General features: G+C 37.0%; 2 protein-coding genes across 14 annotated transcripts in view; one reads left to right on the plus strand and one right to left on the minus strand.

The window, feature by feature from the left end:
- The window catches only part of AK5 (adenylate kinase 5), a 243,016-nt gene extending 240,515 nt beyond the window's left edge, over positions 1 to 2,501 (plus strand). For 2 of the 3 annotated variants that reach the window (XM_036825085.1, XM_036825077.1), the window contains one exon: positions 1,110 to 2,501. In XM_036825085.1, coding sequence (XP_036680980.1) covers positions 1,110 to 1,178 — 69 coding nt within the window. In that variant the 3' untranslated portion in view covers positions 1,179 to 2,501. The remainder of the gene's footprint in view (positions 1 to 1,109) is intronic. The other variant, XM_036825068.1, reaches the window with a different exon arrangement.
- An 81-nt stretch (positions 2,502 to 2,582) lies between these two features.
- ZZZ3 (zinc finger ZZ-type containing 3) overlaps positions 2,583 to 18,653 on the minus strand; it is a 113,674-nt gene continuing 97,603 nt past the window's right edge. For all 11 annotated transcript variants that reach the window (XM_036824996.1, XM_036825005.1, XM_036825023.1 and 8 more), the window contains 4 exons: positions 17,287 to 17,439; positions 11,367 to 11,501; positions 8,384 to 8,484; positions 2,583 to 8,068 (listed from right to left, as the gene is read on the minus strand). In XM_036824996.1, coding sequence (XP_036680891.1) covers positions 7,924 to 8,068; positions 8,384 to 8,484; positions 11,367 to 11,501; positions 17,287 to 17,439 — 534 coding nt within the window. In that variant the 3' untranslated portion in view covers positions 2,583 to 7,923. The remainder of the gene's footprint in view (positions 8,069 to 8,383; positions 8,485 to 11,366; positions 11,502 to 17,286; positions 17,440 to 18,653) is intronic.

The following is an 18,653-nucleotide window of genomic DNA, read 5'->3' on the forward strand; positions in this document are numbered from 1 at the left end:
TCATATTCCCCGTCCCAAAACACACACAACCTCTCCCACTATCAACATCCCACACAGAGTTCCCCGGTGGCCTAGCGGTTAGGATTCCGAGCTTTCACTGCAGGGGGCCTGGGTTCAATCACTGCTCGGGGAACAAGAGATCCTGTAAGCCGCGGGGTGTGGCCAACCCCCCCCCCCAAAACAAAAATATCCCACACAGGAGTAGCACATTCGTTATAACTGATGAACCTACATCAACACATCATTACCACTCAAAGTCCATAGTTTACATTAGGGTTCACTCTTGGCGTTGCACATTCTATGGGTTTTGACAAATGTATAGCGACATGTATCCACCATTATAATATCACACAGGATAGTTTCACTACCATAAAAATCCTGCGTTCCACCTACTCATTCCTCTTTCCCCCCAGCTCTCTGATCTTTTTTTACTGTCTCCACAGTTTTGCCATTTTTCCATTACGTCATATTGTATGCAGCCTTTTGAGATTGGCTTCTTTCATTTAGTAATATGCATTTAAGTTTCCTCCAAGTCTTTTCGTGGCTTGATAGCTCGTTTCTTTTGAGCACTAAATAATATCCCATTGTTTGGATATACCACAGTTTATTTATCCACTCACCTAAGGACATCTCGGTTGCTTCCAAGTTTTGGCAATCATGAATAAAGCTCCTATAAACATGTGTGCAGGATTTTGTGTGGACATACGTTTTCTACTCCTTTGGGTAAGTACCAAAGAGCACAAACTGCTGGGTCATATGCTAAGAATGTTTAATTTGTAAGAAACTGCCAAACTCTTTTCCCAAGCGACTGTACCCTTTTGCATTCCCATCAGCAACGAACGAGAGTTCCTGTTGCTCCACACCCTCACCAGTATTTGATGATGTGTTTTAGATTTTGCCCATTCTCATAGGTGTGTAGTCGTGTCTTGTTTTTTTCATCAGGCACCTAGTTTTTAAACAACTACTCTTTTCTCTGTGATTTTGGAGTCCTGTGTTTTAAAATTTTGCACAGCAACTTAAAAGCGGGTAATCTTTTTTATTCCTAAAAGTGGCCTTATTTACAAACATTTCTTAAGACTAACTTTCTCTTTCTTTCCTTTTAAACATAGATAAATGCAGAGGGGACGCCAGAGGAAGTTTTTCTTCAACTCTGCACAGCTATTGACTCTATTTTCTGAAGGCAAAAATGCATGTATGTTAAGGAGAGTGGAGACAGAGAAAAATATTAAAAGTTCATCCCTTAACACAGTATATGTTTCCATTTAAACCTTTTGTGTGCCCCCCCCCCCCCCCACCCCCCCCGCCAAATCCTGACATTGCTGTTTGCTTCCCAGCTTGACCTGAGAGGTGTCTGGAAATCATGCATGGTGTATCTGGTATTATCCAACCTTTTCTTCCTAAGTCAGACAGCTGTCTGCAGTCACAGCAGCACACTTTTCTATCACCTCTGAGCTAAATTAGTACATGAACAGCAGTGCAGTGCCCATCTGTGTCAGTTGTGCCTTCAGGACTTACTAGTCTGATCATTTGGTTCTACTCTCCGCAGATAGGGAGGAGTTAGCACCCCTAACGCCCCATCACATCTTCCTTCCTCTTCTCAAGATCTATCTCTTGTTACCTGATTAAGGCCCTTAAGATGGGGGGGCAGGCCTGGGCCTCTTCCTCTGGATGCTGTTTCCTCAAGTCTCATCCAGCTCAGAGCTGAAGAGATTGGGTTGACGAGACAACACCAATTGTTCATAAGAAATTTGATTAAATTTGAAAAAATGTGATAAGAGCTTTTTTATATGTGAAATTGTATAGCTTTTCCAAGATAGCAAAATCTAGACTAGTCACCGGTAACATTTCTCTATTCATTTCAATGATGCTGGCTACTTGGAATAGTGTCGTATTGGCTAAGTGAAGAAATAGGATAAATCATCTAATAACCTAGTCTCTTCTATACCTGGTGGTGCACTTGGGGAATTACACGTTAAAACCAATGACCACACAGAATTTAAAAGCATGAGGGGGTTTGTTATCACATTCACTGGACTAATGTCAACTTATGGCTTTGGTTTTAAATGATTATCTATTTAGTTACCAAGCAGGTAAGAAATATAGTAACAAAACTGATGTGGGTGGAAAGGGCATGTCAGTACACCATGTTTAACAGATCCCAATGCTGTATTTGTTCCATACAGGCCTTTTCCAGGGGTTTGCAAACCTTTTATCCGTATGTAAAATTGTGTTTCCTCAAATCAAACTGGTGAAGTTCGGTTTCTCTTTTGTGCTATCAGTTGCCAAATAAGAGTTTCTTATATATTCTACTGGAATAACTGCATCTTCCATTCAGTCACTAGAAAAGACCATAGTTTCCGTTTGCATGATTTTTTTTTCTTCAATCGTTGTGCAGATAAGGATCCATTTCTGGGACAGAACTGTATTTTTAAAATCTTTTTTTTTCTTCTTGAAATGGATATGTACAAATAAAGTAAATGGAACACAGGATAACTCTTTTTCTATTTATTTGTAACTCACATCATTCTGGAAAGCATTTGAAGCCTTATTCCAAACAGAATTAGAAGCAAACACAGTAAGAGTTGAGATTTATGATATGCTCATATGGTTTTAATTTTGGCCATAGGCCAGTTTTGAGCTATTACAGAAAGAACTTCCAGTGTAATTCATGATACATGGTTATTTCCTTTTACTCTAGCAGTCATTCTTAAACAGAAATGTCAGTGTTTGCTAAAGAAGAAATTAAATTTCTTTGGTTACAATTACGCCTCTATTAACAAAAAGGGGCATGTTCCTACAACTCACACAGTTGTCAAATACTTTATTACTACCCCGAGTTGTAACACTCTCTACAGGGGAGGACAAGGAATATTTGAGCAAATTAGAAAAAGAGAGTTACAGGATGAAAATTATCAGTTGTGCCAGAAAACACAAAGTGACTCTTTGTAGGAATTAACATTCTTTAAACACATACCACATATTGGTCAACAGCCCATGCCCACCACAGCTTTGATAAGACAGCAGGGCAGCAGACAAGCCCAGCCATGGGTTTTATGGCTGCAGTTGGCCACCCTCTTGAAAAAGATCAGCAGGGGTAAATGGCTTTGCCCGGAAGAAGAGTATCTAGAGGTGCAAAGCAAGTCTTCTACAGAACTGTTAAAACAGGTTGACTGACTTGAATGGCTTGATATGACATCACTGAAGTCAGAGGATTCTAAAGCAGGAAAGGACCTTAGAGGTCTCTGCCCCTCGAAGAAGACCCTGTCTGTACGTAGAAGACATCAGAACACAGTCCAAGCTCCTTTACAATGATCTACATTCAAGGCCTCACCTGATCTGGTCCTCTGCCCTCTCTCACCCCAACAACTACCACTCTCCTCTTGCTCATTTGGTTCAAGCTACACTGGCCCTCTTAACGTTGCCTGAACAAGCTAAGCTCTCTACTGGATCAGGGCCCTTGCCCTTGCTATCCTTCTGCCTCTTCCTCCAGATTATCCACAAGGCTAATTCCCTCTCTCCACTTAGGTCTCTGTTCAAATTTACCCTTGTTGTTGACGTGTTCTTTGATTATTCCCTCTAAATGGCAGGCTGGTCCCGATTCGTCCATCATTATTTTTTCAAGCATTATTTTTCTTCACAGCATTTATGTCTGCGTAAAATTACATAGTATTTTTTATTTACTTGTTTACCGCAAGTCTTCGGCATTAGAATATAAGCTTCAGAAGGGCAAGGCTCTGTATCCTCAGTCCCACACATAGCAGTCATTATGGAGAGCTAACATTTAAATCCTCTGAACCTTAGTTTTCTCATCTGTACCGTGGAGGTCACAATAGTAAGCAACCTCATAGAGGTGTTGTGCTGATTAAACAGGTTAATAATACATGTAAATCATTTACTAGTTCCTAGTGCTCAATAAGAGGCAGTTCTGTGTCAACATTTGTTGAGGGTCTCTCACCTCCACAACTGAGACTAGGACCCAGAATTTCCATGCTAGTTAACATTACATCACTCTAAAAACATGGCAGAAAATGGGGTCCCAGAGAGAACCAACATGTCAGCCACCCAGGTTTGAACCACACCCTCCAGATAAAATAGGATGTAATCATCCTTTAGTCCTCCCAGAGCCCTGTAAAGGAGATCTCCTGAGGCAAACCCTCTAAGGGTCCCACAGATGCACTCACAGACACACTCAGACACAGGTGGTTTCTCTAACTTCCTAGAGAAAAAATGTAACCAAAACATTGGAACTACTACCAATAAATATTTATTGAGAATCTACTAAGAGCCAGGCCCTAGGGATAAAGATAGACACGGATGGTCTCTGTCCTCATGGAGCTAAATGTGACACCATGCTCAAAAATCCATTTAATCAGCTACTTGAACTGTAGGGGAAAAGGTTTTTTTTTTTTTTTTTTTTCCATCTGGGATCATATAAACAGAAGCCCATTTTTCTTCAAGATGTGAAATCTTTAGAACCTAAATAGGACATAATCTTGTGTAAAAATCTACTTGTTATCTGGAGGCTTTCAATCTACCCAGTGTACCTAGAATAATGCCCTTCAAACTTTGTTATCCACAGTAAGAAATATAGTTTATATAGCATGCCACTCTTATGTTTATAACTAACATAGAAATTTGCAAAGTATTTATCCTTAATACATGTCATATATTATTTTTTTAATTTCATAAAAAACAAATGTTCCTCATACCTCAGTAAATTGTTGTGTTCTGCAATTTAATTTAAACAAAAGAGAAAAGGAGAGAAAAATGGACACAGCATACTATTAGGTAAAGTGAGAGGCACCAAACATGCATGGAAACAAATCGTACCCGAGGCAGAAGACCCAAGTCTTCAGTCCCAGCTTTGCCTAAAGCCTCATGACCACATGTTTGCTGTCAAATAAGAATATGTAAATTATGTGTTTTCCTAATTCGTCATGGGGCAGACGATTTCACAGATGGATGGGTTTCCCCATCCACAGATATGCTGCTCTATTCTGAGCTATAAACCTGGACGTGTGCTCAGGTTTGTACTCTAGGGTGCATACCGCACCAGAAGAAAAGACAGAAAAGCAACTCCTGCACACCTCCACCTCCACCATCTCTGAGACCCCTGACACAAAGGGAATATTCTTGCTCAGACGCTGACTCTGAAACAATCTGTCTGGCTTAAAATCTAAGCATCACCACTTTACTAACTATATGACCTTGGGCAAGTTACTTAACCTCTCTGGCTAGATTTCCTCATATGAAAACAGGATAATAAATGAACCCGCCTCATAAGGTTGTAAGAATTAAATTCGTTACCGTATGCTTGCTTGGCACATAATAAGCACTCTATCAGTGTTTGCTATTATTCTTAGCACACATCACACACCAACCAAAATCCCCTCTGCCTAAAAACCTTAAAGCAGTGGTTTTAGGTGTCATTAAAAGTTCCTTCACTTCTTAGCAAATAACTTGAGCAGAATTATTTCAGGAAATACAATTGACCTACTGAATACTACTAAGTAAGTGATGCTTTAACAAGTAGGTCTATGTTGTCTTTTACAACCAATGCTTCTATGTAGGAGATGGAAGGCCTACTTGCAAATGAGAGCCCTGTGCATTCCTGCAGTCCTCACATTAAAACAACAACAAAACACATTACCACCACTACTACCCTTTTAAAGCCATGAGGACTATTTGCTTGGAACTGAAAAATGCAAAATAAACACATCTTTGCTCAAGCAGAAAATAAGCCTCTTTGTTACTCAAAATTCTCAAAATCTTTGTCCTTAAAAAATACATTTAAGTGCATTTATTTTGTCTATTCTGCTTATATAAACATCAATTGTGTCACTCTTTCAAAGCATACTTCATACTTTATGGGATTTTTGAATGGCTCTGAATGGTTCTCCAAAACTGATTGGTATTACTTCTATGCAAACACAGAAGTTACAGAAGTTACCATCAAGTGCTACTTCAACTTTACTACAAGTTGAAGGTAGATCTCTGGCATATTCACTTGAAGTTTAATAGCCAAATGCCCAGAATGTTAATGATTCCCCTCTTCTTGCCCCAACTAATAATTCCAGAGCAAAAACTCTAACTCAAGTCCATCTCCTTTTCTTCTGATGTGATATATTTTATCAAAATCATCAGTATTCTTTAATCAATATATTACTTTAAAATTCTCATATTTCTATAGTTAAAATTATATTACTTTTCTCAATTAAAAAAATTCAGGGTATGATTTCAGTACCCTGCAATGTATTGAAGAGGACTGGTAAATAATGTCCCCTTGATTTAAAATTGGAAAAAACAGGAGACTCTAAAAATTGCGTCAGTATACCTAGTCAATCTTAGAATATTTATATTTTCTTTTCCAGTAGTCAATAATAATTTCCAGGGAATACAGTGATTTTCAAAAACCACTTATTTAACACATGGGGGGCTTATTTCATCAGAAAGAATGATGGTTAGGTTAAAAGTTTTCAACCTAAGTTTAGTTTTCACATCTGGACATTAATAATTGTCTTTTTTCTTTAACCATGGTACATATTCTTTTTTGTTAACCTAGTTTAGTGTTTCAGCACACACACTGAGTGAAAACATTACCATCTTTTACAGAGCTTCTCAAGTTTACCTTCTTTTCCATCATATAGTCCTTACTCTTTTTAAGGGACAGATAGGTAAAGGAAAAAAAAAAAAAAACCTTAAAAAAAATTGTTCTGGTTTTAATACTAGTAAAAATAAAATCCAAAATCTAACCGAAGGAAGTCACAACAAGCATTCTATAATATAAACAGACAGTATCCACATAGTTTATTTCTCACAGTTCTCCTGACAAATGAACATTATTCAAGAACATACTGTATACACAGATAAGAAGAAACATACAAAATGTTTTAAATGATGCACAACAAAATCCAGCAGTATAAAAGAATGCATGTGAACTCTTGCTCACTGCACAGACTAAATTTAATCACTTGTTTAAATAGTAATAAAAATACAATCTTTTATGGATCTTGTGCAGACTACAAAAGAGGGAAATTATTACCATATATATGATTTTTCTATTAGGCAGTTTTCTTCAATGAGTTGCACTGACAACTCCAAATACAGAGGCAGAAGGCTGTGTATTTTAAAGGAATTAATGTTGTGAATTAGAGACTTTACACGGTTACTACCACTGGCACTTTTCACCATAGTTTGTACACATCACATGATCATCTTATATAACATTACATTTAAAAAATATATCTGAGTGACAATTTTATAACATTCACACACCATGAGTTGGTTAAGGAAGCAATGCCACAGTTGCCTCCTGTAGTGCTTCACTGTTGGTAATAAGGACAGTTCATTGTGGTTAAAAGAAATTAGACATCAAGATGGTTAAGCAGCTCCAATTTACTAAAGGCCATCAGCGGCCACCACTGGGACAGTGAGTTCTTTTAAAGTGTATATATCCTAGAAGCAAACACCGTCATTGGTTAAAACTTTGCCTAAGGAAGTCAGTTTCTGTGCTGGAAACTATTTTCACAAAACTGAAAGCTACTAAACTGTTTTAATATAAATACTTTGTCTTCTCATTAGCATATTTATGACCAAGTTCTTTGAAACCTTTGGAATTTACTCTCTCTTTAATATGTGCTCTCATTTCCATCTCACCCATTTAAGATCACCACCTAAAAGGCTTTAAGGTGGTGGTGAGAATTTCACCAGGGAAACCCTTTTGCTCACCAGGAATGTTCAGCTGCTGAACAGTGATCTAGAGCCACAACGGTGCAGAGCTGTTGACGAGAACACTCAGGAAGCTGTCATGCTGTGAGTGTCATTTCAGGGAAAGTAGAGAATCTTTCCAAACTGTGCACATAATTCACAATGATACCATTGCTATGTGTTGAAGAGGACTAGTATATGATGTTCTCTTCCATGTCATCTGTTTGCTGGAAAGTAGTTTGGGTCAAGGTAATTATAACTGGTGCCCTGGGACACACAGTAGTCTCTGTCTAAGAATGTCTCTGACCTATAAACAGGTTCTAGTTGGTGATCTTCCTTGTGAATATCTGTTTCATGAAGGCTGCAAAGAAAACACACACACACACACACACACACAAACACAAACACATCATTACATGGCATTGGATGCATTTTGGTCTAGATATTATCAAACTTCCTCACAGCTCTACCTGTTTAAATCCGTTAATCTATCAAAATCTCTAACGGAAAGTTACTTGAGATATGGTATCAGTAAGGAAAATTTCTTAATTGTCTAGAACAGCAAAGTTTAACCCATTAAGTGTGGTGATTTTCTAAGCAGTTTAGAAATCAAACTCACTAGTGTCTGAGAAGCTCCTGTCAAAATTTAAGACTTACAATGAAGGATAACACTTACCAGTCTGAACAAGAATCACAGAAATCCAAAGACATTTCTGGAGGACAATCCTGGCAGTGCCACCGAACACCCTGGATAGGTTCTATGCCACAGTTATCACACTATTAAAGATTCAGAGAGAAAAAGTGTTAAACTATATTGTTCTCAAGCTTTCTTTTTTCCTGCTGGGCAACACATAATGTGCACACATTCTCTCCTCTCTCCCCATGCACCAGATAGTGGGATAACACAAAAAATGATTGTAAGTTAGGCACAATTTCTAGCAAACTAGCTGAAACTCTATCCATTCAAGTTTGAGCTACAATACAAATGGGTGAGAGGAACATTGTAATATGCTTTAATTTATTTTAAAAAACCTTAAATCATCTGCAAACTTGGGCATTTGATTATTAGTAGCTATTGACTTGAAAGGTACCTCAGACCAGTGTACAATGACTGGGATTGAGAACCACTGACTTAATACCATAGTTAAAACTATCCAAATATGTTACAGAACTATTTAAAACAGGCTACCACAGCTAACATAAACCCAAGTGAACACAAAATCCTCTCTGAACTTTCATCTTATTGAGTTACTTTCCAAAGCCTTGAAGGCTCCTAAGAACCAATGCCCACCATGAAGAAAAGGCAAATTTAGCTCTTTCTCAGTGTTGTGGCAGTGTGGTAGCCCTCGGTGTGTTCTGCGCAATCTTGGAAATCAAAGTAAATCTCATTTCTAGTTTCTTTGATCATCAGGCCAACTAGAGTGGCTGACAGACTGGCAAACAAGCCACAGCTGGGTCTTACAACAAAATTATAAGAAGTGGAGAGAGTTTCTTCCTGGAAAGACACAGCTGTCAATTAGGAAAATCTCTAAATGGAGAAGCAGGACCACTGCAAGATCAAGAAAAGAAAATCATTTAATATAGTCTGGCTAATAGCCACTCCAGAGGATCAGAGGTATAAGAATTTTGTTTTAAATTTATTAAGTCACAGCACACACCAGTATTTTTATGTATACCACTACCAGCAAATCTGTAGTTCATGGTCTCAATTTTACTTCCTCCAATCCCACCAAGTATAGCCAGTTCTAATGTCTAAGGTGTTCTCAAACCTGTCAATCTTTCTATTTCTACAGCCACCAGTCAAGTTCAGGACATTCTCATCTTTTGTCTAAATTAATGAAGAGAATCTCCAACTAGTCTCCCGGCCCTCAGCCTTGTTTTCTTCCTATCCATTCTCCATACTAATGCCAGAATGATCTTTTTCCCCCTTCACTTAATTTTTTTTCAATTACATAAAAAATATACATGAACAAATTATTATTTAAAGAATTTAGCAATACTGTAGTCAGAGATTAAGAGTTATCCACTCTAAACCCACTGCCTTCCTAAGGGTTGTATTGTTTAAGAAAATAGAATGATCTTTCCAAAATGCAAATTTCATGTTACTCTGCTTAAAATCCTTCAAAGTTTCTCCAACATTTTAGAAGAGTTTAAACTCCTTAGCAAAATTTCCAAGGCAACTAAATAGCCTCTCACTACTCTCCAGTATGCACGCTAGTCACACTCAACTAATTCACTCATTTAACTTCTCTAAATCACTTATGAGATGAAAACAGAATAGGGAAGGATGTGAGTCCATCTTGCTTACTGCTGAATCCCTAGCACTTAGCAAAGTGCCTGGAACATAAATGGATATTTCAAAATTTTGTGGCATGAATAAATGTATTTCTACTAGCCTCTCAAAAAACAGCAGAGATAACTGAATCTGAAAGGGGAAAAGAAATTTCTGATCCATGAACAACAGCAACAACAAAAGAAATAGCTCTATGGATGAATGGATAAAGAAAATGTGTTCTCTCTCTCTCTCTCTCTATACACACACACACACACACACACAATGGAATATTATTCAGCCATAAAACAGAAAGAAATCCTGCCGTTTGTGACAACATGGATGAAACCTAAGGACATTATGGTAAGTGAAATATATCAGACACAGAAAGACAAATACTATATGATCTCGCTTAAATGTAGAATCCAAAAAAGTTAAATTCACAGAAGCAAAGAATTAGAATGGAGGTTGCTGAGGGTTGCCAGGGGCTGGGGGGCGGTGGGGAGGTGGTGGTGGCCGTGGTGTCATTGGTCAAAGGGAACAAGCTTTCAGTTATAAGATGAATAAGTTCTGGAGGTCTAATGTACAACACGGTAATTATAGTTAATAATACTGCATTGCGGGCTTCCCTGGTGGTGCAGTGGTTGAGAATCTGCCTGCCAATGCAGGGGACACGGGTTCGAGCCCTGGTCTGGGAAGATCCCACATGCCGCGGAGCAACTAGGCCCGTGAGCCACAATTGCTGAGCCTGCGCGTCTAGCGCCCGTGCTCCGCAACAAGAGAGGTCGCGATAATGAGAGGCCTGCACACCGCGATGAAGAGTGGCCCCCACTTGCCACAACTAGAGAAAGCCCTCACACAGAAACGAAGACCCAACACAGCCATAAATAAATAAATTAATTAAATAAATAAACCCAAAGTTTAAAAAAATAAAAAAATAAAAAATAATACTGCATTGCATACTTGAAATTTGCTGAGAGCAGATGTTAAGTGTTTTTATCTCAAAAAAAATAAATAAAAGATAACTATGCGAGGTGAATTTTTTTTATATTTTAAATTTTTTGTACACCTTAAATATGTACAATTTTTATTTGTCAGTTATATCTCAGTAAATTTGGGGTGGGGGAATAGCTAGAAAAACTTCTCATCTCATATATTACCTCAAAGTATACCTGTATATTTTTCTTCTCTATCTCTACTGAATCATATATTTCTTGACACCAGTAACTGTGGCACACTACTTTGTATAAATGAACAAGACAAGAGCTAAGCTTACTTTTATCTGTGCGCTTGAAAGCTGTGGAGCTTAAAGCTTCAAAAACCACCTTAAATATATCCTATCACCCTTTCAAAAATTAAATGAATAGAAAAATTAAGTAGAATTTACCTTGAAGCCCACATGTTGCACAAATCCACTTTCAGCTTGCATTTGCTGAAGTTTCTGTTTTTTTAACTTTTTAAACTGTAATAGTTCCTTATATTCAGGTAAATTCCTATACATAATAGGAATACTTTCTTCATCCTATTGAAAAAAACAAAACACAAAACAGAAATGTGCGTTTCATAATTAAAATGAACTAGTATAAGAAATACTGATAAAGAATATTTTTCTATTGACAAGATATTTTTCACATTGAAGAGACCCTCAACCTTTTAGGGCTCATAGAAAATCAGCGCTGCTATCAGCAGTATTTTAGGCTAATACTTCTGGAGGGCTTCTTAATGCAATAGTAATACTGAACTGTAGTAGGCATCTTCATAATGCAAGTACCAGGGGAACAAGGCATGACTCCCACCTCTGTCATACACTAACGCAGCTTCAACCCCATCCCAACAAGTTCATGGCGACTTGGAAGACTCCTTGTAATCTACTTCTTCCTGATCTGCAGGAAGCTCCTCTTCTCCAATCTAACAGATTTTTAAGCTTCCTCAGGTAAATATGACATTTTCTTAACAACAAGCAAACTAATCTCTGCTCTGTTTTCTGCTCAGTACTCCCAATGATCAAGACAGTATATTCCTCTTACTCAAATGGATAAACTTAAGTTACAAAGATTATTATTTACAATAAAGAAATGAACAGTAAAAGCTATATGAATTTGAAGTTGACAGATGAATCACTAACTGCTTCCTATTCTCCCAATTTATTTGTGCTCTGCCACCCAGGATCCATTTCTTCCCTTTGCTACCTCATGACTGATCCCATGGTCACTGATTTCCACAACCCTCCTAAAAGCATCCCCAATTCATTAATCCCATGTTCCATCAATTCCCAATCCTGGACCAGACAACCCCTGCACCTCCCGTTCCTCCTGCTCTCCATGTTAGGTATTATTAACTACTATATTTATATTATATCAAGGAAACTGATGTTTATAGAAATTATATAATTTGCCCAAGCTTACATAGTTAATTAGTTGCAGAGTCAAGTGATTTGAACCCAGATTTGTCTATATAACTAACCCCTTACACACCTAGCAGCCCAAGGCCTAAATCTAAGTGTTATCCTTAATTTTATACTGTCATATCTAATACAACAAAATTCTATCACTATTTAATACTACCTAAAATCTCTCTCAAATCAGTCCTCTATAGTATCCACTCCCTCCTCTGTCTCACTGTTGCTAAAAATGGCTTCCTCGCTATCTACAGTGTCAAGTCCAAAGTCCTCAGCTGGATAATGATTCTTTACAATCTCACACTTCACCTACCTTATCTCCCACTATCTTTCATCCATTTCAAATTCTTGTCAACTAAATATGTTAAATTATAGCTACTGCCTTCCTATGTTACCCCTGAGAAAGACAACATAAATAATGTAATAAATATATAATACCAATAAATACGATGTAACCCAAATAATTAATGTAGTAAGAAATTTTATAATAAAATGTATTAAATTTAGATATTTTAGGCAAATACAAAGAATACAAACTCTGCTAAATTTTTTAATTTGCATTTTAAGTCTAAGGGTATTATTAAATTTGTTCAACAAGATTAAGTTAGATATATGTATACATATAGCTGATTCACTCTGTTATACAGCAGAAATTAACACAACATTGTTAAGCAATTATACTCCAATAAAGATGTTAAAAAAAAAAGTTAAATCACCTCACACCCACTAAGATGGCTACTATCAAAATTTTAAAATAGTAATAATAATAATAAGTGTTGACAAGGATGTAGAGAAATTGAAACTTTTGTATACTGTTGATGAGAATATAAAATGTTGTAGCCATTATGGAAAACAGTACTGTGGTTCCTCAAAAAATGAAACACAGAATTACCATATGATCCAGCAATTCCACTTCTGGGTATATACCCAAAAGAATTTGAGAGCAGAGACTCCAACAGATATTTGTACACCCGTGTTCACAGCAGCATTAGTCACGACAGCCAAAAGGTGGAAGCAACCCAAGTGTCCACTGACAGAAGAATGGATAAATAAAATGTGGTATGCACACTCAATGGAATACTATTTGGCCGTAAAAGGAAGGAAATTGTGACACATGTTACATGATGGATGAACCTTGATGACATTATGCTAAGTGATAGAAGCCAGTCACAAAAGGACAAAAACTGTATGATTCTACCTATATGAGGTACCCAGAGTAGTCAAATTCAAAGAGACAGAAAGTAGAATGGTAGTTGTCAGGAGCTAGAAGGAGGAGGGAATAGGGAGATGATGTTTACTGGATGCAGAGTTTCAGTTTTGCAAGACATAAAGAGTTCTGGAGATTCGTTGCACAATAACATAAATGAACTTTAACACCACTGAACTGTACACTCAAAATTGGCTGAGATGGTAAATTTTCTGTTATGGGTATTCAGCACAATTAAAAATAAAAATTCCATACTATTCAGCCATCAAAAAAAAAAGATAAAATCTTGCCAGCTGTGGCAACAAGGATGGACTTTGAGAGAATTGATGCAAAGTGAAATAAGTCAGAGGAGAAAGACAAATACCGAGATTTCACTCTTATGTTGAATACTAAAAAAACATAAAATAAATAAACAAACAAATTAAAACAAAAACACACACAGGTACAGAGAACAGATTGGTGTTCTTTCCACAGAAGGGAAGAGTGGTAGGGGGAGGGAGAAATGGGTAGAGGGGGTCAAATGTATGGTGATGGATAGAAACTAGATTTTTTGGTGGTGAGCACACTGTAGTGCATATATATTCGTTGAATTACAATGCTGTACACATGAAACATATAATGTTATAAACCAATGTTACCTTAAAATGAACAAAAAAACAAACAAATATTTTTAAAATGCTCACCCATAAACAGATTCGCTAGTTATAATCATTTTAAATTTACTTAAAGGAGAAATACTATGACCAATTTCAAGGGGGTCTAAATGGTATAGAGATTGTCTCTCTAGCTACTGCTTTTCTGAAAAAGAGAAACCAAAATCTATAAATTTTACACTAGAGGATTCATAAATATACATTTCAATAGCTATTTTAAAGTAATCAGAATGATGTGAACTGGTGCTCAATTAAAAATAAATAAATAAAATCAACCAAACAAAAGCTAAATCAAATTCAACCACCTATACTATACTATATTTTGCCAATTTTCTCAAAATGTACTTCTTTTAAGCATCCCATCATCACTCCTCACCTAGCTAAGTTTTATTCATCCTTCAGTGGCCAACTTGACTATCACTTCCTTGGGTCTTCCACTTAAACTCTCAATCTGGATTAAGTACCTCTAAAATAATTACAATGACACCTACTTTTGAAGTATTTTAAAAATTTTGTAATTTATTGATGTGATTACACATTTATCTCCTCTCACAAAACTAAGATTTATGAGAACCCCAATATCATAGATATTCTATTCATAACTATGGAGCTGACCTCTAGCAGAGCCTGTTACATATTAAGTGTAAATAAACATTTCTCAAACGAGTAATTCTAATAGTCACAAAATACAAAATTACACACAAATGCCATATCTTAAGACACAGCAGAATCTAGCTGTTTTTCAAAAAGACAAGTTTAAAAAGAAAAAAAAAATGTAAGAATACAGTCATTTTACAGTAGTTTCATACCAAAGTATACAATCAGTGTTTGATTAATCTAGAAACAGAACAAAGGAGACTTATTTTTATCTGCTGACTTTTCATTAAAATCTCCTTTTCCAGTTACCATATATAATCAAAGTATTAAGAAAGATATAAGGCAATATTCATGTCCTTTAAGCAAGGAATCAGAATCATGTTACTTATTGAGGAAGAATTTTAGCATAGTAAAATAAAAAATATTAACAGCAATAAAAAGGAATCTCTGAATGTAAAGTAAGATGAAATGAATTAACCTAAATTAGCATCCAGTTGATGACAACACAGAGAAGAATTAGTCCAAGAGGATTTAAAAAGTATAATTTGACTTTATTTCTGTAGTTGGGTATATCCTAAGGCAAAAACAGTGCTACCCAAAAAACCTGTTTTCAGTGTCATATTGTTGATGGTAGTGTTAGTATTATTAAATTCTGAGACTACTGTGGGCAGTATGAGACAAAGAAAGTAAGCATTATGTTGATGTCACTGATAACTGGAATTTTCAGCATGGGAGAAAAATGATACATATTAAAGATCAATACGGGTTAAGTAAAATTCCCACAGTCCTTAAGTTGAATTTGAAATAAAATGATGAATTTATGATGTCTTAATTTTAACAAATATATAACATATTTCTCAGCTCTATCCACTATATAGGCTTAGATACAATGATCAATCCAATAGCAAGTAACATCCTATATCAGGATAGAGCCTCCGAATACCATTTCTCAATAAAAGAAAGCAGAACTGACTCCAGGTCTGAAGCAGGAAATATACAAGATGAGCCTGGAATTTCCTTGTCCTACCAGACAGTAAGGAAGCTATAAAAGATTACTAGAGTCTTGTCAAAAGAACTCAAATTCCAGCTTGAATAGGTTACAACCAACCAATGGGACAATCTGTACACTAATAAAGACAATAATATCAATGCACTGAAACACATTAAATATATTTTAAGTCCAACAATTCATAAGAATACAAAAACTGTAAAACCTCATGAGTCAATCTGGAGGATATTAGAGAACAAACTCATTATTTTAAAAACAAGAAAATAAAGGGAAGAATCAAGCAGTTACGCTGCGTTTTCTGTATGTAACTTAGGATAATCAAATAGCTGATGGGGGGGTTACTTTGTGAATATTCTATCAAATAAATGAAGAAAGAATTTTAGGGCTTCCCTGGTGGCGCAGTGGTTGAGAAGCTGCCTGCCAATGCAGGGGACACGGGTTCGAGCCCTGGTCTGGGAAGATCCCACATGCCACGGAGCAACTGGGCCCGTGAGCCACAACTACTGAGCCTGCGCATCTGGAGCCTGTGCTCTGCAACAAGAGAGGCCGCGACAGTCAGAGGCCCGCGCACCGCGATGAAGAGTGGCCCCCACTTGCCACAACTAGAGAAAGCCCTCGCACAGAAACGAAGACCCAACACAGCCAAAAATAAATAAATTAATTAAAAAAAAAAAAAAGAAAGAATTTTACTATTTTGTAACATCTAATGAGTTAATGGATCTAAGCAACAATGTATGCTATGTCAAACTGATAAAAGTATACATGAAGTAGTCCTGCCCACCCTAACAAACAAAAAACAAATAAATCTGAATCTGATCAGTTATCTAGACCTATCAATTTATAGGAGATTCAGGGAACAGAGGAACAGGTTAAATGACACCAAGAAGATGCAAACAACAAAATCCAAACTGAGGTACATTCTACAAGACAAATAACCCAGTTTTTCAACAAAACACATGACAGGGGAAAAAAGAAGACAGAGAAAAGGTGTGTGGGGGGTGGAACCTACTGCAATTTATGACTGGGGAAATGTGAACTGACTGTGTATCTGGATTATATAAAGAATTACCTTTTAATAAACATGATAGTGATATTTTGTAATGTCTGGAACTTGCTCCAAAATAATCCCAGACAGAAAGTTGGGTGGGTAGGAAGTATAGATGAAAGTAAGATTGCCACAAACAGATAATTGTTAAAGTTGAATAATGGGTGCACATGGGTTTATTTTTGTATATGCTTGAAAGTTTCTTCATGAAAACATTTTTAAAGCCCATTGTAAAACAAGTTTGACTAGTTAATTAAAAGAAAAGAAAGCAACATTGTCTGAAGAATAGGAATAATTAGGAAATCCTGGTGCTCCCATTCTGTATCCTGATCTGTATAATACATAGATAAAGATAGATAGATAGATAGATATAAATATAGTATAAATAGATAACTTACTGATGCCTCCTCCATAGCAGTGTTCATGTGGCTACGAAAACAGGATCGGTCATCATCTTCATCCATATACACTGGTGGTTCATGGGAAGTCATGAAAGTGGAAGGTTTAAAGAGATGCTTATTAAGGGGGTGCTGTCGTCTGCTTGTTGAAGACTAAGTGAGAAAACAAATTTTTAATTGGGATAGTGGACAATCATTAAAAGAATCAAAAATATAAATGCTACTTCCTGCAAGTCTGCCTAATCAGAAGGACTGCACCTCTACCCTTCAGCATACTCTTACGTGGTCGCTTTTTCTATGTTACCTGGATTTTTAAAAAGACAACAAGCCTTAAATAAAAACAAACCAAACCAACAAACAGAAATGCAGGCAGAACACCTATGTGGAGTATAATGGACCATATGTCATTATGTAGCTTATATTTGTATCCCCAACATTTATTACACTCTTGGCATTCACATGCTGAACTCCTCTTAAGGTCATCTTACAGATGATCAAGGAGGATGAAGTTAGCCAAAGCCTTATAACTATACTTAACTATCAAGTAAAAAGAAAATTTCCACAACACGATCAATGTCTGAAAACAGTATCTAACACTGATTGACTGCTTACTCTTTGTCAATGTCACTTAACCCTCAAAACATTCCTGTAAAGTAGTTATTATCACTTCTAATTTAAAGGTGAAAAAACGGAGGCACGAGGAGGTTAACTTTCTTGTTCAAGGTACTGCAGCTAGGCAGTGGTAGAATCAAGATTAAAAACTAGGCCTCTGTGGAGCCAAAGGCCTCCCTTCGAACCACTATGCAGACTTGCTCTCTTCACTAACAGCACCGCCACAAAGAATAACCTCAGCCACATAGAGAACCATCATTTCATTTCAAAATTCAAACTCTAACCATGTCAGGACTTCCCGGTGGCACACTGGTTAAGAATCCGCCTGCCAATGCAGGTGATAACGGGTTCAAGCCCTGGTCCGGGAAGATCCCACATGCCACGGAGCAAATAAGCCCATGCACCACAACTTCTGAGCCTGCTCTCTGGAGCCCATGAGCCACAACTACTGAACCCACGTGCCACAACTGCTGAAGCTCACACGCCTAGAGCCTGTGCTCCGCAAGAAGAGAAGACACCGCAATGAGAAGCCCGCGCACCACAACAAAGAGTAGCCTCCGCTCACCGCAACTAAAGAAAGCCTGTGCGCAGCAGCAAAGACCCAACACAGCCAAAAATTAATTAATTAATTAATTAAATTTATTTAAAACAAAACAAAACAAAAAGCCTCTAACCATGTCTATGACTGGGCTAGATCTCTGCAGTCAAAATATCTGTCAACTTAAAATTCAGTGCACCCAAAGAAGGGAACACAT

This window comes from Balaenoptera musculus, chromosome 1 (assembly GCF_009873245.2).
Source record: "Balaenoptera musculus isolate JJ_BM4_2016_0621 chromosome 1, mBalMus1.pri.v3, whole genome shotgun sequence".
Classification (NCBI taxonomy): domain Eukaryota; kingdom Metazoa; phylum Chordata; class Mammalia; order Artiodactyla; family Balaenopteridae; genus Balaenoptera; species Balaenoptera musculus.